The sequence below is a fragment of the Myxine glutinosa genome, chromosome 8 (assembly GCF_964187855.1).
Source record: "Myxine glutinosa chromosome 8, kmMyxGlut1.1, whole genome shotgun sequence".
NCBI lineage: Eukaryota > Metazoa > Chordata > Myxini > Myxiniformes > Myxinidae > Myxine > Myxine glutinosa.
The window spans coordinates 68,544,571-68,566,389 of record NC_136268.1 but is presented as its reverse complement, the minus strand read 5'-3'; the positions used below and the strand labels follow the sequence as shown (position 1 = coordinate 68,566,389).

Here is a 21,819-nt window from a genome sequence, read left to right as displayed (position 1 = left end):
CAATCGCTGAATTAACGCCAGGGGGGTTGACTCAGCCTGTCATCCTTCCGAGGTCAGCAAATTGAGTACCAGCTTGCTGGGATGGATGATCACGGTGTGTACCCCGATTTAGAATAGGTACACCGTATCCCTGCGCATCGTAAGAGCGTGACCAAGGGTTAGCGTCAGGAAGAGCATCCGGCCATAAAAACATTGCCTCAAACAGGGAACCATGATTGTCATGGGGCCCGCAAGGCTAACCCCCGCTCTAGCGGGGGAAAATGGCCTTAAAACGATCATTCATTCATTCATTCAGTTATTGCACCTTGATGGAATTTAATTATGTAATTACAAACTGTTATTTGTTGGTTGATGTAAAACTTAGTTCATCATGTGACCTATATGAATCACAGGTAAAAATTATGTTTGGGATTCATACACAAAATACTCAAACACATTCTGTGCTTTTAATTTCAAATTAATAACATTTCATGTCAAAATGTTTTTTTTAAATGTAATAATCTTCAGGCCTTAGTCAGTTTGAATATTGTTTCACAGAAACTTCCAACTCACTTTTGTTTCTCTCCCTGCATTGTGGAGCAGACGACAATCACACTTGGCCTTCGCTATCAGGCACTGGATGGCTCAGCTGGGATATGGAATGAAAGGGAGTTCTTGGACGTCGAGAATACTGCGGAAGATGATCTGAGCCTGATTTCACATGATGAAGAGGAATCGGGTGTACGAAGGTGTGTCATTAATATAATAAAGCAGGATGTCACATATGATTAAAGGACTTATTTGAGATTCTCTAACTTTGGAAGATGTCTGCCCCCATATTCAACCACCACAGTAATTGTTGAGCGCTCAGAGCCAATTGAAGAGAGTGATAACGAGTGATTTCCGTGAATTATTTTCCCTTTTATTATCTATTTCTTCTTTGTCTTTGGTCTTCTATTTTTTTCCTCTCCTCTTCATGCTTTCTTGGCCTGACTGAAAATGCCAGCAAGACCTTGGCTACTAAGCCACGGGCTAAAGACCACAGGCGACTGAGATTGAAACCCAGGCAGGTGCCTTGCTGGGAGGAAAATTTGTTTATCCATCTCATGACCAAAGCCTTTTCTGGGGATGAAAATTTTTTTTCCCATATTTTAATGTCTTCGCTGCATGAATCGATCAATTTTGTGTTCACTCATTATTCTTTCAGGTATATGTGTTTATTATTATTATTTTATTATTATTATTATTATAAGTGACTGTAACTGTATGGTGATAACTTTTGTTATTTTTTTCTCCAGGAGACTAATGAAAATTGGAAACAAGTTGAAGGCACGTAAAGGGACTGGGTCGCAGATAAGCCTGGCGACAAATTATGAAGATGACGATGGTGAGAAACTGACTTTTAGCTCGAATCAAGGTGGAGTTGATGGCCATTCATTTTGTATTTCATTATTCTGATTATGTACATACAGTCACGTGAAAAAGTAAGTAGACCCCATGGAAAGTTTTTTGACTTTTTCAACATATTTCAAAATACAGCTTTTTGATCTTCATTTCAACAATATTGATAGATAAAGGTGATATAATATAACAAATATCATGAAACATTTACATTTTGTAGTCCATTGTATAATTTAAATAAACATAAATGCAAATTTCGCATGTGGAAAAAGTAAGTACGCCCCGACATTTATCACTACTTCAAACACCTAAAATTAGAATCAGGTGCACCAGCTCAGGTGCAAATGATTAGAACATCGTCAGAGAGGATATTGGAGGAACCTGTCTTATTTAAACCTCAGACATTTAGTTTGGTTTGCTCTTTGGTGTTGAAGTGTGTGGTGTCACCATGCCGAGATCAAAAGAGATCTGAGGCCTTCAGAAAAAAGGTTATAGATACCTACGAGTCTGGGAAGGGATTTAAAAAGATCTCCAAACAATTTGAAATCAATCATTCGACTGTCCGGAAGATCATCTACAAGTGGAGAAGATTCCAAACAACTGCCCACTTGATCAGGCCAGGCTGCCCCAGCAAGTTCAGCCCAAGAGCAGACCGCAAGATACTGAAAGAAGTCTCTCAGAACCCCAGAATGTCATCACGGGACCGACAGGTAGCTCTTGCCACTGTTGATGTCAAAGTGTATGAGTCTACCATTAGAAAGAGGGTGCACAAATTTGATCTACATGGGAGGTGTGCGAGGAGGAAATCTTTGCTGTCAAGAAGAAACATCAGGGCAAGACTAAAGTTTGCCAATGAACACCTAGGCAAAGACCAGCACTTCTGGAACAATGTGCTCTGGACAGATGAGTCAAAGGTAGAGCTATTTGGCCACAGTACCAGAAGACATGTTTGGCGAAAACCAAAGAAAGCATTTGACCACAAGAACCTGATACCAACTGTAAAGCATGGTGGTGGAAATATTATGGTTTGGGGCAGCTTTGCTGCATCAGGGCCTGGGCAGCTCACCATCATAGAATCCACTATGAATTATTCATTGTACCAGAGGGTGCTTGAGGATAATGTGAGGCCATCTGTCGGAAAGTTGAAGCTCAACCGAAGGTGGACCTTGCAACATGACAATGACCCTAAACATACCAGTAAATCCACCAAGGAATGGCTGAAAAGAAAGAAATGGAGGGTTCTGGAATGGCCAAGTCAAAGCCCGAATCTAAATCCCATCGAGATGTTGTGGGGGGATTTGAAACGAGCTGTGCATGCAAGAAACCCCTCAAACATCGCACAGCTGAAAGATTTCTGCATGGAGGAGTGGGCAAAAATTTCTCCGTCGATGTCAGAGACTGGTAGACAGTTATAAGAAACGCCTACTTGAGGTTGTTTCTGCCAAAGGGGGCAATACCACCTATTAGAGCCAAGGGTGTACTTACTTTTTCCACATGCGAAATTTGCATTTATGTTTATTTAAATTATACAATGGACTACAAAATGTAAATGTTTCATGATATTTGTTATATTATATCACCTTTATCTGTCAATATGGTTGAAATGAAGATCAAATAGCTGTATGTTGAAATATGTTGAAAAAGTCAAAACTTTACCTGGGGTCTACTTACTTTTTCATGTGACTGTATTTATCTTGAACGAGAACGACACTCTTCAATGCCGCAAAGTCGACCGATATGCCTCCGCCCACATTATTGCATCATTATACATACTTGTACCAAGTTTGATTTAAATCCCTTCAACTGTTCTCAAGTATCACATTTTTACCTGACGTGACCTCTGACCTTTGGCCTTTGACCATTTGATCTCATAATCTAATCAGTTAATCGCTGCATCATTATATATACATGAATCAAGTTTGACTTGGATCCCTTGAGCCATTCTTAACTAATCGTAAAGAAAACCTATCACAGACGGATGGACGGTTGCACAGCTGGATGGACGCACGGACGGACGCACGGACGGACGGACGGACGCGCGGACGGACGGATGCGCGGACGGACGGATGCGCGGATGGACGGATGCGCGGGCGGACGGGCGCGCTGGCAGACGGACGCGCTGGCAGACGGACGCGCTGACAGACGGACGCGTGGACAGACGGACGCGTGGACAGATGGACGCGTGGACAGACGGACGCGTGGACAGACGGACGCATGGACAGACGGACGCGCGGACAGACGGACACAGTCAGATTCACAGACAGATGGACAACCCAAAAGCAAAAACACAATGCCTCTGGTGGCATAAAAATTGAATCCAAAACAGAACCAGACAAAAGCTATTTGTGAATGGCCAATTGAAGAAGTGATGCTTTAAGGAAAACTACTGTATGTTACCATGAGCTACTTCAAATGTCTCTTACAAAAAAAAAAATCTCCTTTGATTGACCTTGGAATATGAGAAACTTTACGATAATTTTTTCTAATCAATTAATTGATAATTCTGTACAGAAAGCAATATCGGAAAGCATTGATACTGAATAACGGTGCTGTGTGTGTGCACAGAATATGATGACATGTATATGGACTTGGACAAGCAGGCCATGCTCTTGGCCTATGGGCAAGATGGAGATACAGAGTCTCTGGCATCGGTCACGGCCATCACCACGAATGTTTCAAATCGCAGGTGACTCGTCATTCTGGAAAATGAAGTTCCAAAAATGTCAGATTGGCTGTGTTTAGGCCAATGACTTAATATTGTATGATATTCCTACAGCAAGTGAATATGCTATGCTATCCTATGTTAACTTTTTACTATATTTTAAAAGTTTTACCATAACTTCGGTTGGAATTTATTTGGCTATGGTAAAGGGGTGAGGGAGCATACGCTGTTCAAATTGTAACTAAACTTGTTGTATGAAACACGTTTTATGTCTTGTGGGACTAAGATGGGCCAGTGCTTGCCATCCCATGATGTCATGTTGTATGTCAAGGAAACATCTGCCATGCTATATTCCACCATGACATTCATGTGCCTTTGGCTAACTGCCATTGGGGAAAGGTACAGAGGGTGGAGCTCACCTGTATGAAAGTTCATGTTGTGGATAAGACTTTGTAAAGTTTTCCATTGAATGCAGGCAGCTAGGTTCTGTTTTCTCGAACAAGATTTTATGCACAACCTGAATGTAGTCTATATAATATGTTTATCAAATCAATGTGTGCCCTCCTTAGTGGAGCGGGGCAAGTCCTATGAAACTTGTCATGGGGTCCTTTAAGTTTACGTTGCTGGAGATGAGAAAACAACTTGTAGTCTTTTTGAACAATATTCTCTGCAATGCAGTAGCTGGATTGTGCAGAACCATAATGATAGTTATATGTTTAGATTGAATGTTCTTTAAAGGATAGCTTGCAAGAGCCCATGTTTTATTTAGAACTAGAACAACACTCTTTGACGTCACGACGTCGACCGATATGCCTCCGCCCACATTATTACATCATTATAATACTTGTACCAAGTTTTATTTAAATCTATTCAGCTGTTCTCAAGTTATGACATTTTAATCTGATGTGACCTCTGACTTTTGACCTCTTGACCCCAAAATTTAATCATTTCATGATCACATAATTATACATACTTGTGCCAAGTTTTAATTTAAATCCCTTCAGCTGTTCACAACTTATAGACCTACCAGCAGAGTTACCCGGCATTGCCCGGAAAATAAATAGTCAGTCACGCGTGTGTAGTGGGCTTTTATAGTCGGAGGAAGCCACGCCCCTTGGGCGCGGTTCTAGTCTAAATCTGAAACGCCTATGTTTTTTGTCGTGAAAAGTTACCGCCCATGGACCCCCCCCCCGCCCTCTTCCCTCTCTAAGTCACTTCCTTAGTCTGTCCATGAGGCTCAAATGAACAAACAGATGTTCACATTTATATGTATGTATTACAGACTTTGACCTTTGAACTCTTGACCCCAAAATCTAATCAGTTCATATTTACCTCATTATACATACCTACACCTAGTTTGACTAAGATTCATTTAGCTGTTCTCCTGTTATCAAGGCAACGAAAACCTATCACGGACGGACGGACAGCCGGACGGACAACTTGAAAACGTATTGCTTCCGGCGACTTCGTCGGCGGAGGTATAAAAAATTGCACACAGTCTAGGCCTGCGTTCCGCAACCTTTTTAGCCCAGGACCCAATAAAAAACCCAGGTATCCAGTCGTGACCCATCGAACACCCCCCCCCCTCCCTCCCCCCACAAACCGTCACGGAAATATCGATTGCTTATGAGTATGACGTTAATATCTTGGTAAGGGTTCGGTTCATCATCTTTGTGGTAATGGTTTGTGGTTTGTGGTTTGTGGTTTGTGGTTTGTGGTTTTTTGATTGTGTGTATTGGATTGTGGTAAACTGCTGTGTACCATTGGTTGAATATGGCCCCTCTTGCCTCCAGAGTTGTATAAAGGTAAAAAGGGCGTCTCGGTAATTAGTCCATAAAGCATACACAGTGAATACAGTAGTGAAAGCATACAGTAGTGAATGCATACAGTAGTGAAAGCATACAGTAGTGAATGAATGAATGATCGTTTTACGGCCATTTTTCCTCGCTCGAGCGGGGGTTAGCCTTATCTTTGTACAGTAGTACAATTCGTAATTGAACAATAAAGCAAAGTGACGACAATCATACCAAACACTGTCCATATTTTGTTGTTATTTTGTACGGATCTCCACGACCATGAGGAGAGACAGAGACAGAGAGACAGACAGAGAGACAGACAGAGAGACAGACAGAGAGACAGACAGAGAGACAGACAAAGAGACAGACAAAGAGACAGACAGACAGAGAGACAGACAGAGAGACAGACAGAGAGACAGACAGAGAGACAGACAGAGACAGACAGACAGACAGACACAGACAGACACACAGACACAGATAGACACAGACAGAGACAGACAGACAGACAGAGAGACAGACCACGCCCCCCTTGAGAATGAGTAGCGACTTCGATCACAGACACCACTTGATATTATTGTCAGCCAATCAGGCGTAAACTCCCTGCCTTGTTAGCAGCTTCGGAAGAGATGAATCCGCCCCTACGATGAATCCGGACGAAGATTTAAATGAAGAAGATGATGAAGAAGATGATGAAGATGAAGATGAAGATGAAGATGATGAAGTGAAGATGAAGAAGATGATGAGAATGAAGATGAAGATGATGAAGATGAAGAAGATGATGAAGATGAAGAAGATGAAGATGATGAAGATGAAGATGAAGATGATGATGAAGATGAAGAAGATGATGATGATGAAGATGAAGATGAAGATGAAGATGAATCTCACAACATTCATTGGTGGTGTATCTTTTGTGAAATAGAATAAAAACTTTAATTATTAGAGTGACACGCCAAGATAAGGTGTTTGAACTTTATTTTAATCTTCATCGTGAATAGATGATGAACTTAAAATGTAACATGAACTGATAAACAAAACAAGATTAACTTTTACTGAAAAAACCCGATATGCATCTGAACTTATATCCAGGTTCAATGTTCCGTTATCATGAACAACATTAAATAAACAACTTTCACTGATTAAACCCGAAAGTGAAACTTAGAAGCCTAATTCAAATGTTTCGTTAGCAACATTGTAGATGTGGATTATCCACATCACTTTGCATATTGGCTACGAGATCATCGATTCGGCTTTGAAGCGGCGACACTTACCCGCAATAGTGACGGTTTCTTTTCTTTGGCTATCTTCTCCGCCACCAGGTAGCTGGCTTTGGTCAGTCCCTTCGACGGAAAAACAGCCGAACTCATTAATGACTTTCTGTTGTTCATCTCGCGTTCTTTCCGGAGAAAAAACTCCCGCGACTTGTTGACATGATCTCCATGTTTCTTCTCGAGGTGCCGTTTCAGCTTTTGGGGCCTCAGGGACTCGGCCAACACGTCAAGGCATATCACACACTGTGGTCGATGAACATTGTGCTTATCGATATCCAAGGTGAACCCATAGTCCAGGAACACAGGCTGATACTTCCTAGCCACGGCGAGTACCTTACGCTCACAGCTCAATCTTTCGAATGAAAAGCAATGGACATTCGCGTGTCGGAAACTAAATCTATGATCTGATTGACCGGATGCACGCGTGGTACATCGCGGTACATCGGTACAGACTACAGCACGGTAGAAGAGTGCACACTATAAAGTTTGTGTCGGCGTTCGTTTGATCTCTGTTCTGTTCAGTCGGGAGAAGTAAATCGTCGATAAAGTTTTGACGTTCCGGAATGGTTGCGTTCCGCATAGGTTGCGGAACGTCAGTCTCGGCCATTGGAATACATGGTGGGTAATGTGACAGCAGGAAGAATTGCAATGCATAGGACAGCAGGTGAATATGATAAATTAATTAATGTGTGCTAAAAAAAAGAAGGAGATAGGTGACGAATATAGTACCTTGTGACAAAGAGAGCATGTGAGTGAGATTGTGTGCATCCTTGAGGGTTAATGGGGTGGGTGAAATATGAGGAATATAAATGGAGGATGGCAGGAGATAGGGATGCACTGCCCCCTTGAAGCCCGAGAGGGAAAGGTGGTCCATTGCCCTGCGTCAGGATTGTAGATGCACAATTGGGAGAAAGAATGAGCAAGGTGCAGTAGTGGGAATGAGAATGATCGTTATGTATATATATATATATATATATATATATATATATATATATATATATATATATATATATATATATATACTGTATATATATATATATATATTGTATATATATATATATATATATATATATATATATATATATATATATATATATATATATATATATATATATATATACTGTATATATATATATATATTGTATATACATTCAGTCACGTGAAAAAGTAAGTACACCTCATGTAAAGTTTTGACTTTTTCAACATACAGCTATTTGATCTTCATTTCAACAATATTGATAGATAAAGGTGATATAACATAACAAATATCATGAAACATTTACATTTTGTAGTCCATTGTATAATTTAAATAAACATAAATGCAAATTTCGCATGTAGAAAAAGTAAGTACACCCTTGGCTCTAATAGGTGGTATTGCCCCCTTTGGCAGAAACAACCTCAAGTAGGCGTTTCTTATAACTGTCTACCAGTCTCTGACATCGACTGGGAGAAATTTTTGCCCACTCCTCCATGCAGAATTCTTTCAGCTGTGCGATGTTTGAGGGGTTTCTTGCATGCACAGCTCGTTTCAAATCCCCCCACGACATCTCGATGGGATTTAGATGCGGGCTTTGACTTGGCCATTCCAGAACCCTCCATTTCTTTCTTTTCAGCCATTCCTTGGTGGATTTACTGGTATGTTTAGGGTCATTGTCATGTTGCAAGGTCCACCTTCGGATGAGCTTCAACTTTCTGACAGATGGCCTCACATTAACCTCAAGCACCCTCTGGTACAATGAGGAATTCATAGTGGATTCTATGATGGTGAGCTGCCCCAAATCATAATATTTCCACCACCGTGCTTTACAGTTGGTATCAGGTTCTTGTGGTCAAATGCTGTCTTTGGTTTTCGCCAAACATATCTTCTGCTACTGTGGCCAAATAGCTCTACCTTTGACTCATCTGTCCAGAGCACATGGTTCCAGGAGTGCTGGTCATTGCCTAGGTGGTCATTGGCAAACTTTAGTCTTGCCCTGATGTTCTTTCTGGACAGCAAAGGTTTACTCCTGGTACACCTCCCATGTAGATCAAATTTGTGCAGCCTCTTTCTAATGGTAGACTCATGCACTTTGACATCAACAGTGGCAAGAGCTACCTGTAGGTCCCGTGATGACATTCTGGGGTTATTAGAGACTTCTTTCAGCATCTTGCAGTCTGCTCTCGGGCTGAACTTGCTGGGGCGGCCTGGCCTGAACAAGTTGGCAGTTGTTTGGAATCTTCTCCACTTGTAGATGAACTTCCGGACAGTCGAATGATTGATTTCAAATTGTTTGGAGATCTTTTTAAATCCCTTCCCAGACTCGTAGGCATCTATTACCTTCTTTCTGAAGGCCTCAGAGCTCTTTTGATCTAGGCATGGTGACACCGCACACTTCAACAACAAAGAGAAAACCAAACTAGATGTCTGAGGTTTAAATAAGACAGGTTCCTCCAAGATCCTCTCTAACGATGTTCTAATCATTTGCATCTGAGCTGGTTCACCTGATTCTAATTTTAGGTATAGGAAGTAGTGATAAATGTAGGGGTGTACTTACTTTTTCCACATGCGAAATTTGCATTTATGTTTATTTAAATTATACAATGGACTACAAAATGTAAATGTTTGATGATATTTGTTATATTGTATCACCTTTATCTGTCAATATTGTTGAAATGAAGATCAAATAGCTGTATGTTGAAATATGTTGAAAAAGTCAAAACTTTGCATGGGGTGTACTTACTTTTTCACGTGACTGAATTTTTATATATATATATATATATATATATATATATATATATATATATATATATATATATATATATATATATATTGTTACGGTTTCTAGAACCTTCACTTTGTAAATTTTAGTAAATGTTCCCTTATAAATGATCCCCTGTAAATATCCCCATTAATTGGCTTTATTAAAGACCGCACCCTAGTTAGTCCATGTACAACACGTAGAGCACCATAGGACCTCTCTGTAGTTATTTCATCATTATGTTTCAGTTAAGGATCTGTTCCCAATAGTTGAATCTGCGTTGCATTAATTAAATAAGATAGGCCCCATTCCATCCATTTTGCTCTCTCTCTCTCTCTCCAAATTGTGTTACTTTGCTTGCCAGCAGCGTTCGCTGCATTCAAACGCCATTACGCACGCGGTCAAGCTGGAGAAGAAGGGGGCGGAGCGCCGAGACCGATGCGTGGCCCTTTCGGCGAGCCAACCAGGGCTGAGGTGAGCTCATTGATAGGCGTGGCTCAATGAAGCGCGGCTTGATTTCTACACGGGCTATATAAGCGCAAGCGCGGCGCCTTTACACAAAAAGGGAGAGAAGTGCGGTTGTTGAAAGAAGCCCAAGAAGGGAGAGAAGTGCGGTTGTTGAAAGAAGCCCGAGAAGGGAGAGAAGTGCGGTTGTTGAAAGAAGCCCGAGAGGAGAGAGAGGGCATGGACTGCGCGGAGGTTGGGCGAGATTGCATCATCGATTGTATTGAACTGCGCATACGGCCGTGCAAAGGACTACCCCCCCCCCCCCCCGCCACGTATAAGGTCCGACAGCGTGCCAACAGTATGCGCTCGCCGCTGCCGCGGTACGAGTCAACACCCGGAGCCGGACTCAAGTGAAACTGGAGCCGGACCTCGACGCCTACCATCTGCCTGGACCCTTCTCCTCCTTCCAGCCATTCCTTCCTGCCATTCCCTGTTCGTGTTAGTCTGTTTGTTTTGTCCGGGGTTGTAATATAAGACTGTTTTTAGGTTGCCCTGTGTATCTGCTTCTTCCTCTTCCTGTGCAGTCCTACCTTTCGTTTCTTCCTTGGTTTTGGTTTTGAAGATAGTGAATAAATAACTGTTATTCCTTACTTTGGTTTCATTCTCCCCCGATCGCTTTAGTCCTTTCCCGATTGAGTACCTGTGGCACGATTCAGCCAACCGCTATAGTCGGGTTTAGTCCTTTGTTAACGGCCCGAGTCGCAGCTCGCTTTGCTCGGCGCAATCCAATCACGCTGCGGCCCAGGTGGGAGTATTTCCTCGCTTACGGTCGGTGGTGGTAATTAGGTAGTAAGACGGGTTGGGCTTACAACCGTACTCACCACCGACCGGAAGTGACGTCTTTTTCAACATAATTAATACACAAAATCAACCACACCGAAGAACCTGCCAATATCCCTAACTTATTGGGAGTAGTGTATGTTGATCACTCTGATTTGTTTGTTACTTGGCAAAAAAAATAAATATTTTTTGCCAGTATGTTGATCACTGGTTTGTTTGTGTTTGTGTTTGTTTGTTACATGGCAAAAAATCTTTTTTTTTGGAAGTATGTTGATCACTGGTTTGTTTGTGTGTTTGTGTTTGTTTGTTACTTGGCAAAAAAAAAGTTTTTTTGTTTTTTTTCCAAGTATGTTGATCACTCCAGTTTGTGTGTGTGTGTGTGTGTGTGTGTGTGTGTGTGTGTGTGTGTGTGTGTGTGTGTGTGTGTGTGTGTGTGTGTGTGTGTGTATGTGTGTGTGTGTGTGTTGTTACGTGTTCCTCCCCGACCTTCTGGTTTCGGTATACCCCCGAACCCCAAGAGGAGTCACGGCAGAAAGAATAGTTATTCAGCTTCAAAATCAATCGCTAATGAAACCATCCATGGAACCATCAAATGAAACAATCAAATCAATAAGGAAACCACACCAATGGTTGTCAACGAACAAATAATATATTACAAGCACACAAGAAGAACCATACAACAATGGTGGCAATCAACCATTCAATCAAGATCTTAAGATGGTAACCTAGCTCAAACTCACGGCACCCCCAGGGACTGAAACAGAGCCCTTCTCAATGTCTCTAGAACACACTGGTGCTCCCGGCGAAGAGGCGAGGAGGTGGGTAAGGAGATGTAGGCAAGGCGGGGACCGTCACGTGGTCCCAGCCAACCCCAGTTGGCGGTGGAAAGAGGATTCCCAAAGACGCGATCCAACCGTGCACATACACCATGCAGTCGTGAACCGCACCGTATTCTTCAAAGGCCGCCGTCGCGCGCACACATCCTCGGCAAACCACCGGAGGGCGGGATCAGCGGACGCGGCTAAACAAGGTTCCGCGAATGATGCATGAGGTCCCCGAAATGGCGGACAGCTCTTTCTCGAGCCGCAGCCTCGAGGCGAAGATTCTCCGGAATCTCACACCTGTACCTGGCTTCGCAGGCTTTTCCACAACTCCAGCGATAACATCATTCACACGAGATTCCTTTCAAGGACTCGAAGTTAATTGGCCATGTACGCTCGACCACGCTAGGTACAGAGCTTTTACAAAACGCGTCGTTTCACCTCTGCCTCACTCCCTCTTCTTCTTCGCTCGCCCTCTTCCGGTGCACTATCCGATTTCCGGTATCATTTTTATCATGAGCGCTTTTAAACCTTTTAACCACAATAACCCTTTCCCTTAAACCACAATAACCATAATACTTGGAACCAACAATAATAATAATAACAATAATTAGTGCCGAATCCGTAACAGTGTGTGTGTGTGTGTGTGTGTGTGTGTGTGTGTGTGTGTGTGTGTGTGTGTGTGTGTGTGTGTGTGTGTGTGTGTGTGTGTGTGTGTGTGTGTGTGTGTGTGTGTGTGTGTGTGTGTGTGTGTCTATGGTACAATGGGCGTATCTTTTATTTGTCATGGTACAAGGTACTTATTTCATTTATCACTCATTTTAGGGAACTCAAAAGGTTAGTGTCATGTTAAAACTTGATGTGATGGTGGATCTGGCGATGACGTCACGACTGACACATTCTTGCAGTGCTTCGGCACTTCAAAATTTGGCACTACACCACTGATTAAAGATTTTAAAAATCAATATGAGTGAAGAAGAACTTTGGAATAGAAGACTTGGTTGGTGTTGTCATGTGCAATAAAGGTCAGAAGATGAAGATGTGAGGATTAAAGAAAGCGATACAGCTCGTCACAGGATGAAGAAAGCTGTGGTGGAGTCCTGAAGGGACATGCATTGAAACTGTTAAAGATATGGAATGTTTGGGCTTGCATGAAACCGATTCAATGGATATATCCATATGGAGGAATGCCATCATACGACCAACCCCCTGGAAAAAGGGGAAATGGTCTTAAAACATTTTGTTGCTGCTGTTTCTCCCGCTGTTGAAATTGTTACTGCCACCGCAAGGTGAATGGAGGTTATGTTTTCACCTCTGTTTGTCTGTCTTTGAGCAGGATATCTCAAAAATTTATGGATGGATTCGACAAAACTTGGTGGTCAGGTTGGGTGTGTGATAAGGACGAATTTATTTGATTTCAGTGAAGAAATGATTCTTCACCATTGAGAGATGTTGTCAAAACGATATATATGGCACGATATGTCATTGTGGATGACTTGTAACAAAACTAGGTGGATGAGTTGGGTAAGTGACGAGATCAAGCCGATTCGATTTTGGTTCAGGTCCGAATCCAGATCCGGCCTATTGGTGGGATACAAAACATAAATTGTTCAGCCTGGTGGAGGTATGTGTGCTCTACCTGGTGCCGTTCCAATTTTACATGGAATCCAACCTGTACATTCAGAGTTAATGGATAAATAAACATATTACGTCGTCTCCCAGCATTATGAGCTAAAAGTGCTCAAATGGGTTCCTCAAACAGGTTGAGTTGTTAACAAGATGGACAATTTTCCTGCAGATCCAAGCCTCAGACCCGTACTGGTTCCATTGGTGGAAGAATACAGGATTACCAGGTAGGTACCAGAATCCTCGACTTGGATTCTATTTTGTTGTGTTTTTACAAAAACATTTGTCAGATTTACAGCTCCACGGACACGAATGAACATGGCATCCTCACAAAACAAACAAATTACTTTTGTAGACGTAATTGTTTTGCTGCATTTTGCTTTGAAGAAAATAATTTGACTTTTCAAATCTAGTTTTGACTTCGGTCAATTTCTGAGTGAAGCTTTGACTTTAGTGATATTATCTGTGGCTCAAAGAAGGAAATGGGTTTTTCCTGTCAATGACGAATTTTCCTGCTAAAATTAGCATTATTATCACTTGTAATATGAACTCGCATGACGCATCGTCACATCATACTGCCCGTGCATGCCCGAGCAGATTAGCATCAACTTGATTGAGGCGAGGCAACTTTTGGGTGTCAACATAGACCCAGAAGTGGTGATTGAAGTGGGCGAAGAAAAGAAACATTCCAGTCAAAAGCAGTCCACCAACTGCCCGTACTACAATGAGGTGCGTGATTGCTTCCTTTTGTGATAATGGTGTGGAATGGTAAAATAGAAGCTCAGCTCTGGATTCAAAACTACAAACGCATCCACACACACACACACACACACACACACACACACACACACACACACACACACACACACACACACACACACACACACACACACACCTGGCCACACCTAATGTTACACACATGATAATGATGAAAACGATCTGCATATCGAAGTCACGTGATTCCTTCTTCACTTTGGGATGATACTTTTCACCCGACACACGATTACACACACACGATGAGCCTGGTGTTGGCTTAGCGGTTAGGATGCCGGCTTGGGATCCTAGGATCCTGAGTTTGAATCCCGGTCGATCGCTGAATTAACGCCAGGGGGTTTGACTCAACCTGTCATCCTTCCGAGGTCGGCAAATTTGAGTACCAGCTTGCTGGGATGAATGATCCCGGTGTGTACACCAATTTAGAATACACCATATCCCTGCGCATCATAAGAGGCGACTAAGGGTTGGCGTCGGGAAGGGCATCCGGCCATAAAAACATTGCCTCAAACAGGGAACCATGATTGTCATGGGGCCCGCATGGCTAACCCCTGCTCCAGGGAAGAAAAATGGCCTTAAAACGATTTACAAAATCACAGACTGGTCAAACAAGTGGAACATGTCTTTCAATCCTGACAAATCTCACACTCTTACGATGTCTCTCCGAAAAGATCGACTGGAAAACCCTCCCATGTACTTTCTCAACAATCCTCTCCAAGAAGTTCTGTCGCTCAAGCTTTTGGGTCTCACGATCTGCCATGATCTTTCCTGGGAAAACCACATTTCCAATCTGGCCTCCAAAGCCAATCACTGACTGGGCATCGTCTGTCATGCGAAGTCCTTCCTTGGCACACCTGAGCTCCTCACCACATACAAGGCTTTCATCCGCAGCTCAATGGAATACTGTTCTCCCCTATGGGCTGGTGCTCCTGCTTCACACCTAGCTCGGCTTCACGCTGTTGAAACCAAAGCTTTCAGAAACATTGAAATCTCCCGCGATGAAGCTAACTCCGAGGGCCTTTCACTCACTCACCGCAGGCAGGTTGGTGGCCTTTGTCTTCTACCGACTCCTCTCCGGCCTTGCTCCCCAGCTCTCTCTGTGCTCTGTCCCCAAAATATTCCTGCAGGTCGTACAAGATCGGCCAGCAACACTCTCATGTAGTCAGGTTCACAATGTTTTTTCGTTCAAAATCATGGTAGATTAGCAAACCTATACATTTTTGGAAACGTTATTACATGGAAAATCTGAAAATCAATGTTTACATTTGCCAATTCCGACCAATTCGATTCGACCGATTCGACCAATTCGACCAATCGACCAATTCCATTCGACCAATCGCTTCGATCGACCATTCGACCAATTCGATCGATTCGATTCATCGAATTCGATTCGATCGACCATTCGACCAATTCGATTTGCCAATCAATTTGACCGACCTTTGCTTGTGTGGAACGGACTGTGAAAACGATGCGGACTATATTGTCGGATACGACACACAGGACAGTGATGACGAACTCTAAATGGCATATTCTGTAATCGTGTATGTTTGATGCCATTGACTGCCTGTGTATATTTTGTCATTGACTGCCTGTGTAGATGTGAAGTTATACTGACTGCGTGTGTATATATGATTTTGCTGACTGCCTGTGTATGTTTGGTGATATGAATTATTGTGACACATTTTGATGTTATTAACTGCCTGTACAAAATGATAACATGTATTTGATTATGCAACTTATCGCGAATATAAAGACAGTATTTTGCAATTCAAAACCTTTGATTCGTGTCTTACCATTCCCCATAGCACTAATTTGATACTTTCATTGGATTCCTTGTCCCTGAAAATATAGGTTTAGTATATTTTAAAAAGTTTTTAGGGTAATTCGAGGCAGAAATTGAACAAAATATGTATTTTACAGTGGCCATTTTGAAAATCCAAAATGGCCGCCATACAGGTATCTCTCCAAATGTAAACATTGATTTTTAGTTTCCTTATGCTATAACCTTTCCAAAAATGTATAGGTTTGCTAATCTACCATGATTTTGAACGAAATATAATTTATTGACATAGTGAACCTGACTAATGGTTAAACTGCCAAAATCAAGACTTTCTGCTCACCTTCACTCTTTCATTGTACTTTTCTCCCGCCTCTGGAACAAACTCTCTCACTCCCTTCAATCCCACTCCTCCCTCCAGGTGTTTAAAACAGCTGTTCACCACCATCTCTTATCTTCCCCCATCCAAAACCTTGATCTTTTCTACCCCCACTAATTCACCCCAGATCCACTTTTTTGAAATTCCAACTTCTTTCGTGGAAGTCCTTGCAGTGTCCATATGTTTTATACTTCTCCCACCCCCCCCCCCCCCCCTTACCCTGCCTCCTCCCCCCAAGCCCTCTCCCTCCCACAGATCTCTAGATGTCCCTGCTCTCAAATGTTGCGTTTGTGTGCTTCCCCCTCTCTCTCCATCTTGTCTACCGCTCCCCTTATTATATGTTTTATGTGTGTTTGATTTTTTTTGTGTGATTAATGTTAGCTCTTTCACGAGCCTCGATCTTGTATACAAATATATATATATATATATTCATTCATTCATTCACACGATGCTAACACGGTCCAGTAGATGAAGATCACTTGGTGGTTAAAATGTTGAACCGGAGCGTAAGCTGTATGGGCAGCTGGACTATTTTTCACATCTTCAATTATAAATTAAATTAAAAATTAATTTTAAAATATAAAAGATTCCTGTTTTCAAATTGGGCTGATTGAATGGCCCAGGCCATAGAGGTACGCACACTCACCTCTCAGCCATTTAGCCTGGGTTTGAATCCAGACCCAGCTATAAACTATCATCCTGGTGTTTCACAGGCAGGGTGATTCATCAACGTGTGCTGTCCTCGGACGAACGTTAAATGGGCATCCCATCTGCCATCTTTAGTTGGTGGATGTTGAAGATCCCACGGTGTCCTTCGCAAAGAGTATGCGAGCTGTCGCCGGCACCATGAACATCATGCAAATTCCTGTCATAACTAGTAAATCGAACTTCAGGTCTGTCAGCCGGTTTGTGAAAGACGTGGGCCAAAACCTTACCCCAGCCAACCCCTCAATAATGTGGGCATAACTGTGGTTATTGAAGAAGAAGATTCCTGTTTTCAAACCGTTTTATATTCACCTCTGGTCTGGCAAAAATGGATCGGACAGAAATCAAATCCTTGATGTTGTGGTCACAAACAAATAACCGAAATGGAATGGGCTGGACACATAGCAAGAATGACAGACAACCGGTGGACAACAAGACGCGCAACCTGGCAACCTAGAGAAGGTCCTGGAAGAAGCAAAGGTATACCAAAGAACAGATGGAGACACCAAATTGACAAATTGCCTGCAGTACAATTGTCTCAAATTGTATCGAATAGAACAGTTTGGACCATGCTGAGGAAGGCCTTCGGCCTACTGTGGAACTAATAGGCCAGTAAATGTGCCAACTGTCAGTAGCTGGAGTGTGATTTGTTGAAGTTTGGATTTAACTGTAGTTTATTTTTGAATCAAAGCTTCAAGGAATTGATGTTCTCAAGTTAAGAAAAACAACCTAGATGTGCAAACGTGTGGCAGCCATCTTGAAATATGTTGGGGGAATGAAAAGGTCTATCTCTTAATCCATTAGATAAGGGGTCATCCAAAATTATCAACATTTTCAAAGTACAGAGTAGCACTTTTGAAGACCCTTCCTCCCCCAATTTTTTTTTACTTTTAAACATTTTTTTTTAAATATAAAAAACCAAAAAAGACTTTTCAAGTGAAAACGAAAAAGCACGAAAAAGCAAAAAGCACCCAAAAGCTATATATAGGCTTCATTAGATGTTATCATTAGTCAAAACAGGGTTTTATTCTTTCTGTACATTCAACTTTTTGCATTTATGGGCAATATTTTTATTCTCAAATGAACCCTTTCACTTTAATGCTTTCAAACTTCAAACCTTTGTCAATTGAGCTACACCACCGTTGACAGGTGTACGTACACACATTATAACGTACACACACGCATTGACAAAGTGTTCGTAGAGATTTGCGCACTCATTGAACACTCTATACACAAAGTAATACACACACACACACACACACACACACACACACACACACACACACACACACACACACACACACACACACACACACACACACACACAAACACGAGTCATGATTTGCATGTACACATGCACGACTGTGGTTTATACAAGTGTTTGGTTTAGGTTTTGCTTTGGCATGTTTTGTTTTGTTTTGTGTGACATTTTATGCTCTGTATTGTATGCACACATAGTATTTGCATGTGTTATATACATATATACATATTGTGCACATGCGTGTACACAGGTTTTGTGCATGACATATTACACATTTTTACACACACACACACACACACACACACACACACACACACACACACACACACACACACACACACACACACACACACACACACACACACACACACACACATATACTCGTACTACATACGTGCACACGCATGCATATACGTTCACACACACACTAAACTTTGAGATTCGGTAGATCTCAGTTCCATCTCCTGAGGCCCACTTTTGTGTGGGGATAGAGGGTAAACACAACTTGCACATAAAAGGTAATACAGGGTACCACAAGCACGGGCCGGCCATTAAATCATAGTGTGGCCGGCTGTGAAGCAATGAATGCCATGTTGCTTTAATGCATGTGATTTTGATCAAGCTATCGGCTTGACATGATGCATGTCACATGTCATGATGTCACTTCGTGTCATTGTGATGTCATGCATAAAAATGAGGTCTGGTGTCAGTGATATATTGTATGACCGTAAAAATGACGATAATTTTGGTATATGCCCTAAGTGAATAAAAGGTGGAACTCGTTATTAAAGCTTTGAAAATCGAAAAGATGAGACCTTTGTTGTTCAATGAACCTAACTTCAACTCCATGTCCCATTCCACCTCCTTCTCTTTGTCTTCTTGCCAGTACTTCGTCTTTGACTTTCATGTCAGCCCCAATGTCCTATTTGACCAGCTCATCAAGCTGTCGGTGAGTGCACTTACAACCACCATGAGTTTTATGTAGTTGTTACTTACATACAGTGATCATTCAACCTGTACAATATTCCACATGTACAATGTTACGGGAGTGTAGGTGGTGCACTCTAAGAACATTATCAGAAGCAAGACAATGATTGGCTCATTCAAGATGGATGTTGGATTTGTCTACAGCCAACCTGGTAAGCACTCCAAAGGTTTTCCTTAGTATTTCTAAAATGTTTTAATATTTAACTTCTCGGTTGATCTTCTTTTGAAAGCTCGCTATTCATGAAGTCCCAGGGAGCTGCAATGGGGGTATGTAGAGGGGTTAAAAAAATTATTGGAATTAGATAATCACAACAGCCCAATAAATGCCAACCATTTTATTTATATATATATATATATATATATAAAGATGTGAAACTTAAAAAAAAAGTTTTCCTTATTAATTATATTGGTCAATACTTTTTGAAAGCTTTGTGTTTCTTGTGCCACTTTGAGTACAGTATAAGGTCCGCTTCGATTATTTTTTGTTTTTTAATATCCCATTGGAATGGGTCTGTAATAAAGGTTTTAATGAGGCAACGTGGTCAACCATGCACTGAATGCATCTAAGATTTTTAGATTTAGGCCTTGGTACTAGTCCAATATCTAATCATTATTTGTGTTTTTTAAGACAAAGCAACAAAAGATCAGAATAGAACCACCTTTAGAGGCCATTTTTCCCTGCGGAGCAGGGGTTGGCCCTTTTTGGGCACCGTGGTCCCCTTTTTGAAGCAGTTTTACAGCCGGATGCCCTTCCTGCCGCCAACCCTGTTAGTTGCCTCTTGCGACACAGGGAATTACCAGTGAACTGGTACTCAATTTGCCGACCTCGGAAGGATGACAGGCTGAGTCAACCCCCCTGGCGTTAATTTGGCGATCGACCGGGATTCAAACCCAGGATCCCAGGATCCTAGGATCCCAAGCCGGCACCCTAACTGCTAAGCCAACACCAGGCAAACACAGATCAGAATATAGATAGATAATAAAGTTGTTTAGGAAGCAGGTGTCCGAGTGAGAGAAGGAGATGCATGATTTATCATGGTGTTGAGCAAAGCAAGCTGCTTTCCTCTTTCTTGCAGACCATCGATTTTATCACAAGTGGGCGATTCTAACCGACCCAAGTGACATCAACAGTCCCATAAAGGGCTACCTGAAGTGTGACATTTCTATCTTGGGGAAAGGCGATTCTGTCAAGATCGTGCACAAAACAGATGAGGATGACGAAGCAGACATTGAAAGGTAGGAATCCGTACATTATTCTTCACAATGATTTGATAATTTCTTTATGAGGTGTATTATGGAGATTCGTGGAAGCGCTTTGTACAGTGGCATTTGTTTGTGGATCCTGGCAATCTCACAGTCTGTTCATTTTCTATCTCAGCAATCTGCTACTGCCAGCAGGAGTCTCACCAGTGAGACAGTGGGCCCAGTTTCACATTCGCATCTATCGCGCTGAGGGCCTACCTAAAATGAACACTGCTATTATGGCTAATGTGAAGAAGGCCTTCATGGGCAGGGAGCGAGATCTCGTCGACCCATTTGTTGAAGTCAACTTTGCTGGGCAAAAGGCAAGAAAACCTAAAAACCTATGTTTTTAATAGTTTTGCTAAATATGCTGTATTTTTAAATTTTAAATAAATACTGTATATATATATACAGCCTCCCGTCTGGACTACTGCAATAGCCTCCTCTATGGTTCACCCTCAACAATCACCAATAAACTCCAATACATTCAGAACTCCGCTGCCGTCTACTCACCCATTCCCGGACCCGTGACCACATCACCCCCGTCCTTTACAAGCTTCACTGGCTCCCCATCTCCCAGAGAATCCAGTACAAAATCCTCGCCTTGACCTACAAAGCCCTACATAACCTGGCCCCATCCTACCTGGCTGACCTCTCCAGACACACTCCCACCCGCAACCTCCGCTCTGCTGGTACCAACCTCCTGACCCCCCCCCCCCCCAATCCAGACCAAATTCAGATCCTGGGGGGACAGGGCCTTCTCCATCGCTGCTCCCACCCTCTGGAACTCACTACCTCACACCATCAGAGACTCCTCCTCACTCACCACATTCAAAACATCACTCAAGACCCACCTGTTCAGCACTGCATTCAACATTCAACCCACAGCATTTAACCCCTGACTATCACTTCTCCTTCTTCCTCCTTTTGCTTTAAATATTTCCCTATTGATTCTTGTCTTTTTGCAATTGTTGTTTTCATGTATTGTTATGCATTATGTTTTCCACTCTGTCAAAGCGCCTTTGGGCTTCTGGAAAAGCGCTATACAAAATAAATGAATTATTATTATTATTATTATTATATTTATATATATATATACATATATATATAAACACA

At 42.1% G+C, this 21,819-nt stretch overlaps 1 protein-coding gene across 4 annotated transcripts in view; it reads left to right on the top strand.

Annotated features, from left to right (window-relative positions):
* The window catches only part of LOC137432571 (otoferlin), a 258,417-nt gene that overhangs the window by 127,375 nt on the left and 109,223 nt on the right, over window positions 1-21,819 (top strand). For 2 of the 4 annotated variants that reach the window (XM_078783368.1, XM_068124612.2), the window contains 9 exons: window positions 583-728; window positions 1,278-1,366; window positions 3,946-4,066; window positions 13,751-13,805; window positions 14,176-14,307; window positions 19,361-19,423; window positions 19,529-19,613; window positions 20,538-20,697; window positions 20,840-21,026. In XM_078783368.1, coding sequence (XP_078639494.1) covers window positions 583-728; window positions 1,278-1,366; window positions 3,946-4,066; window positions 13,751-13,805; window positions 14,176-14,307; window positions 19,361-19,423; window positions 19,529-19,613; window positions 20,538-20,697; window positions 20,840-21,026 — 1,038 coding nt within the window. Of the gene's footprint in view, window positions 1-579; window positions 729-1,277; window positions 1,367-3,945; window positions 4,067-13,750; window positions 13,806-14,175; window positions 14,308-19,360; window positions 19,424-19,528; window positions 19,614-20,537; window positions 20,698-20,839; window positions 21,027-21,819 lie in introns of all 4 variants that reach the window. The other 2 variants (XM_068124613.2, XM_068124611.2) reach the window with 1 other exon arrangement.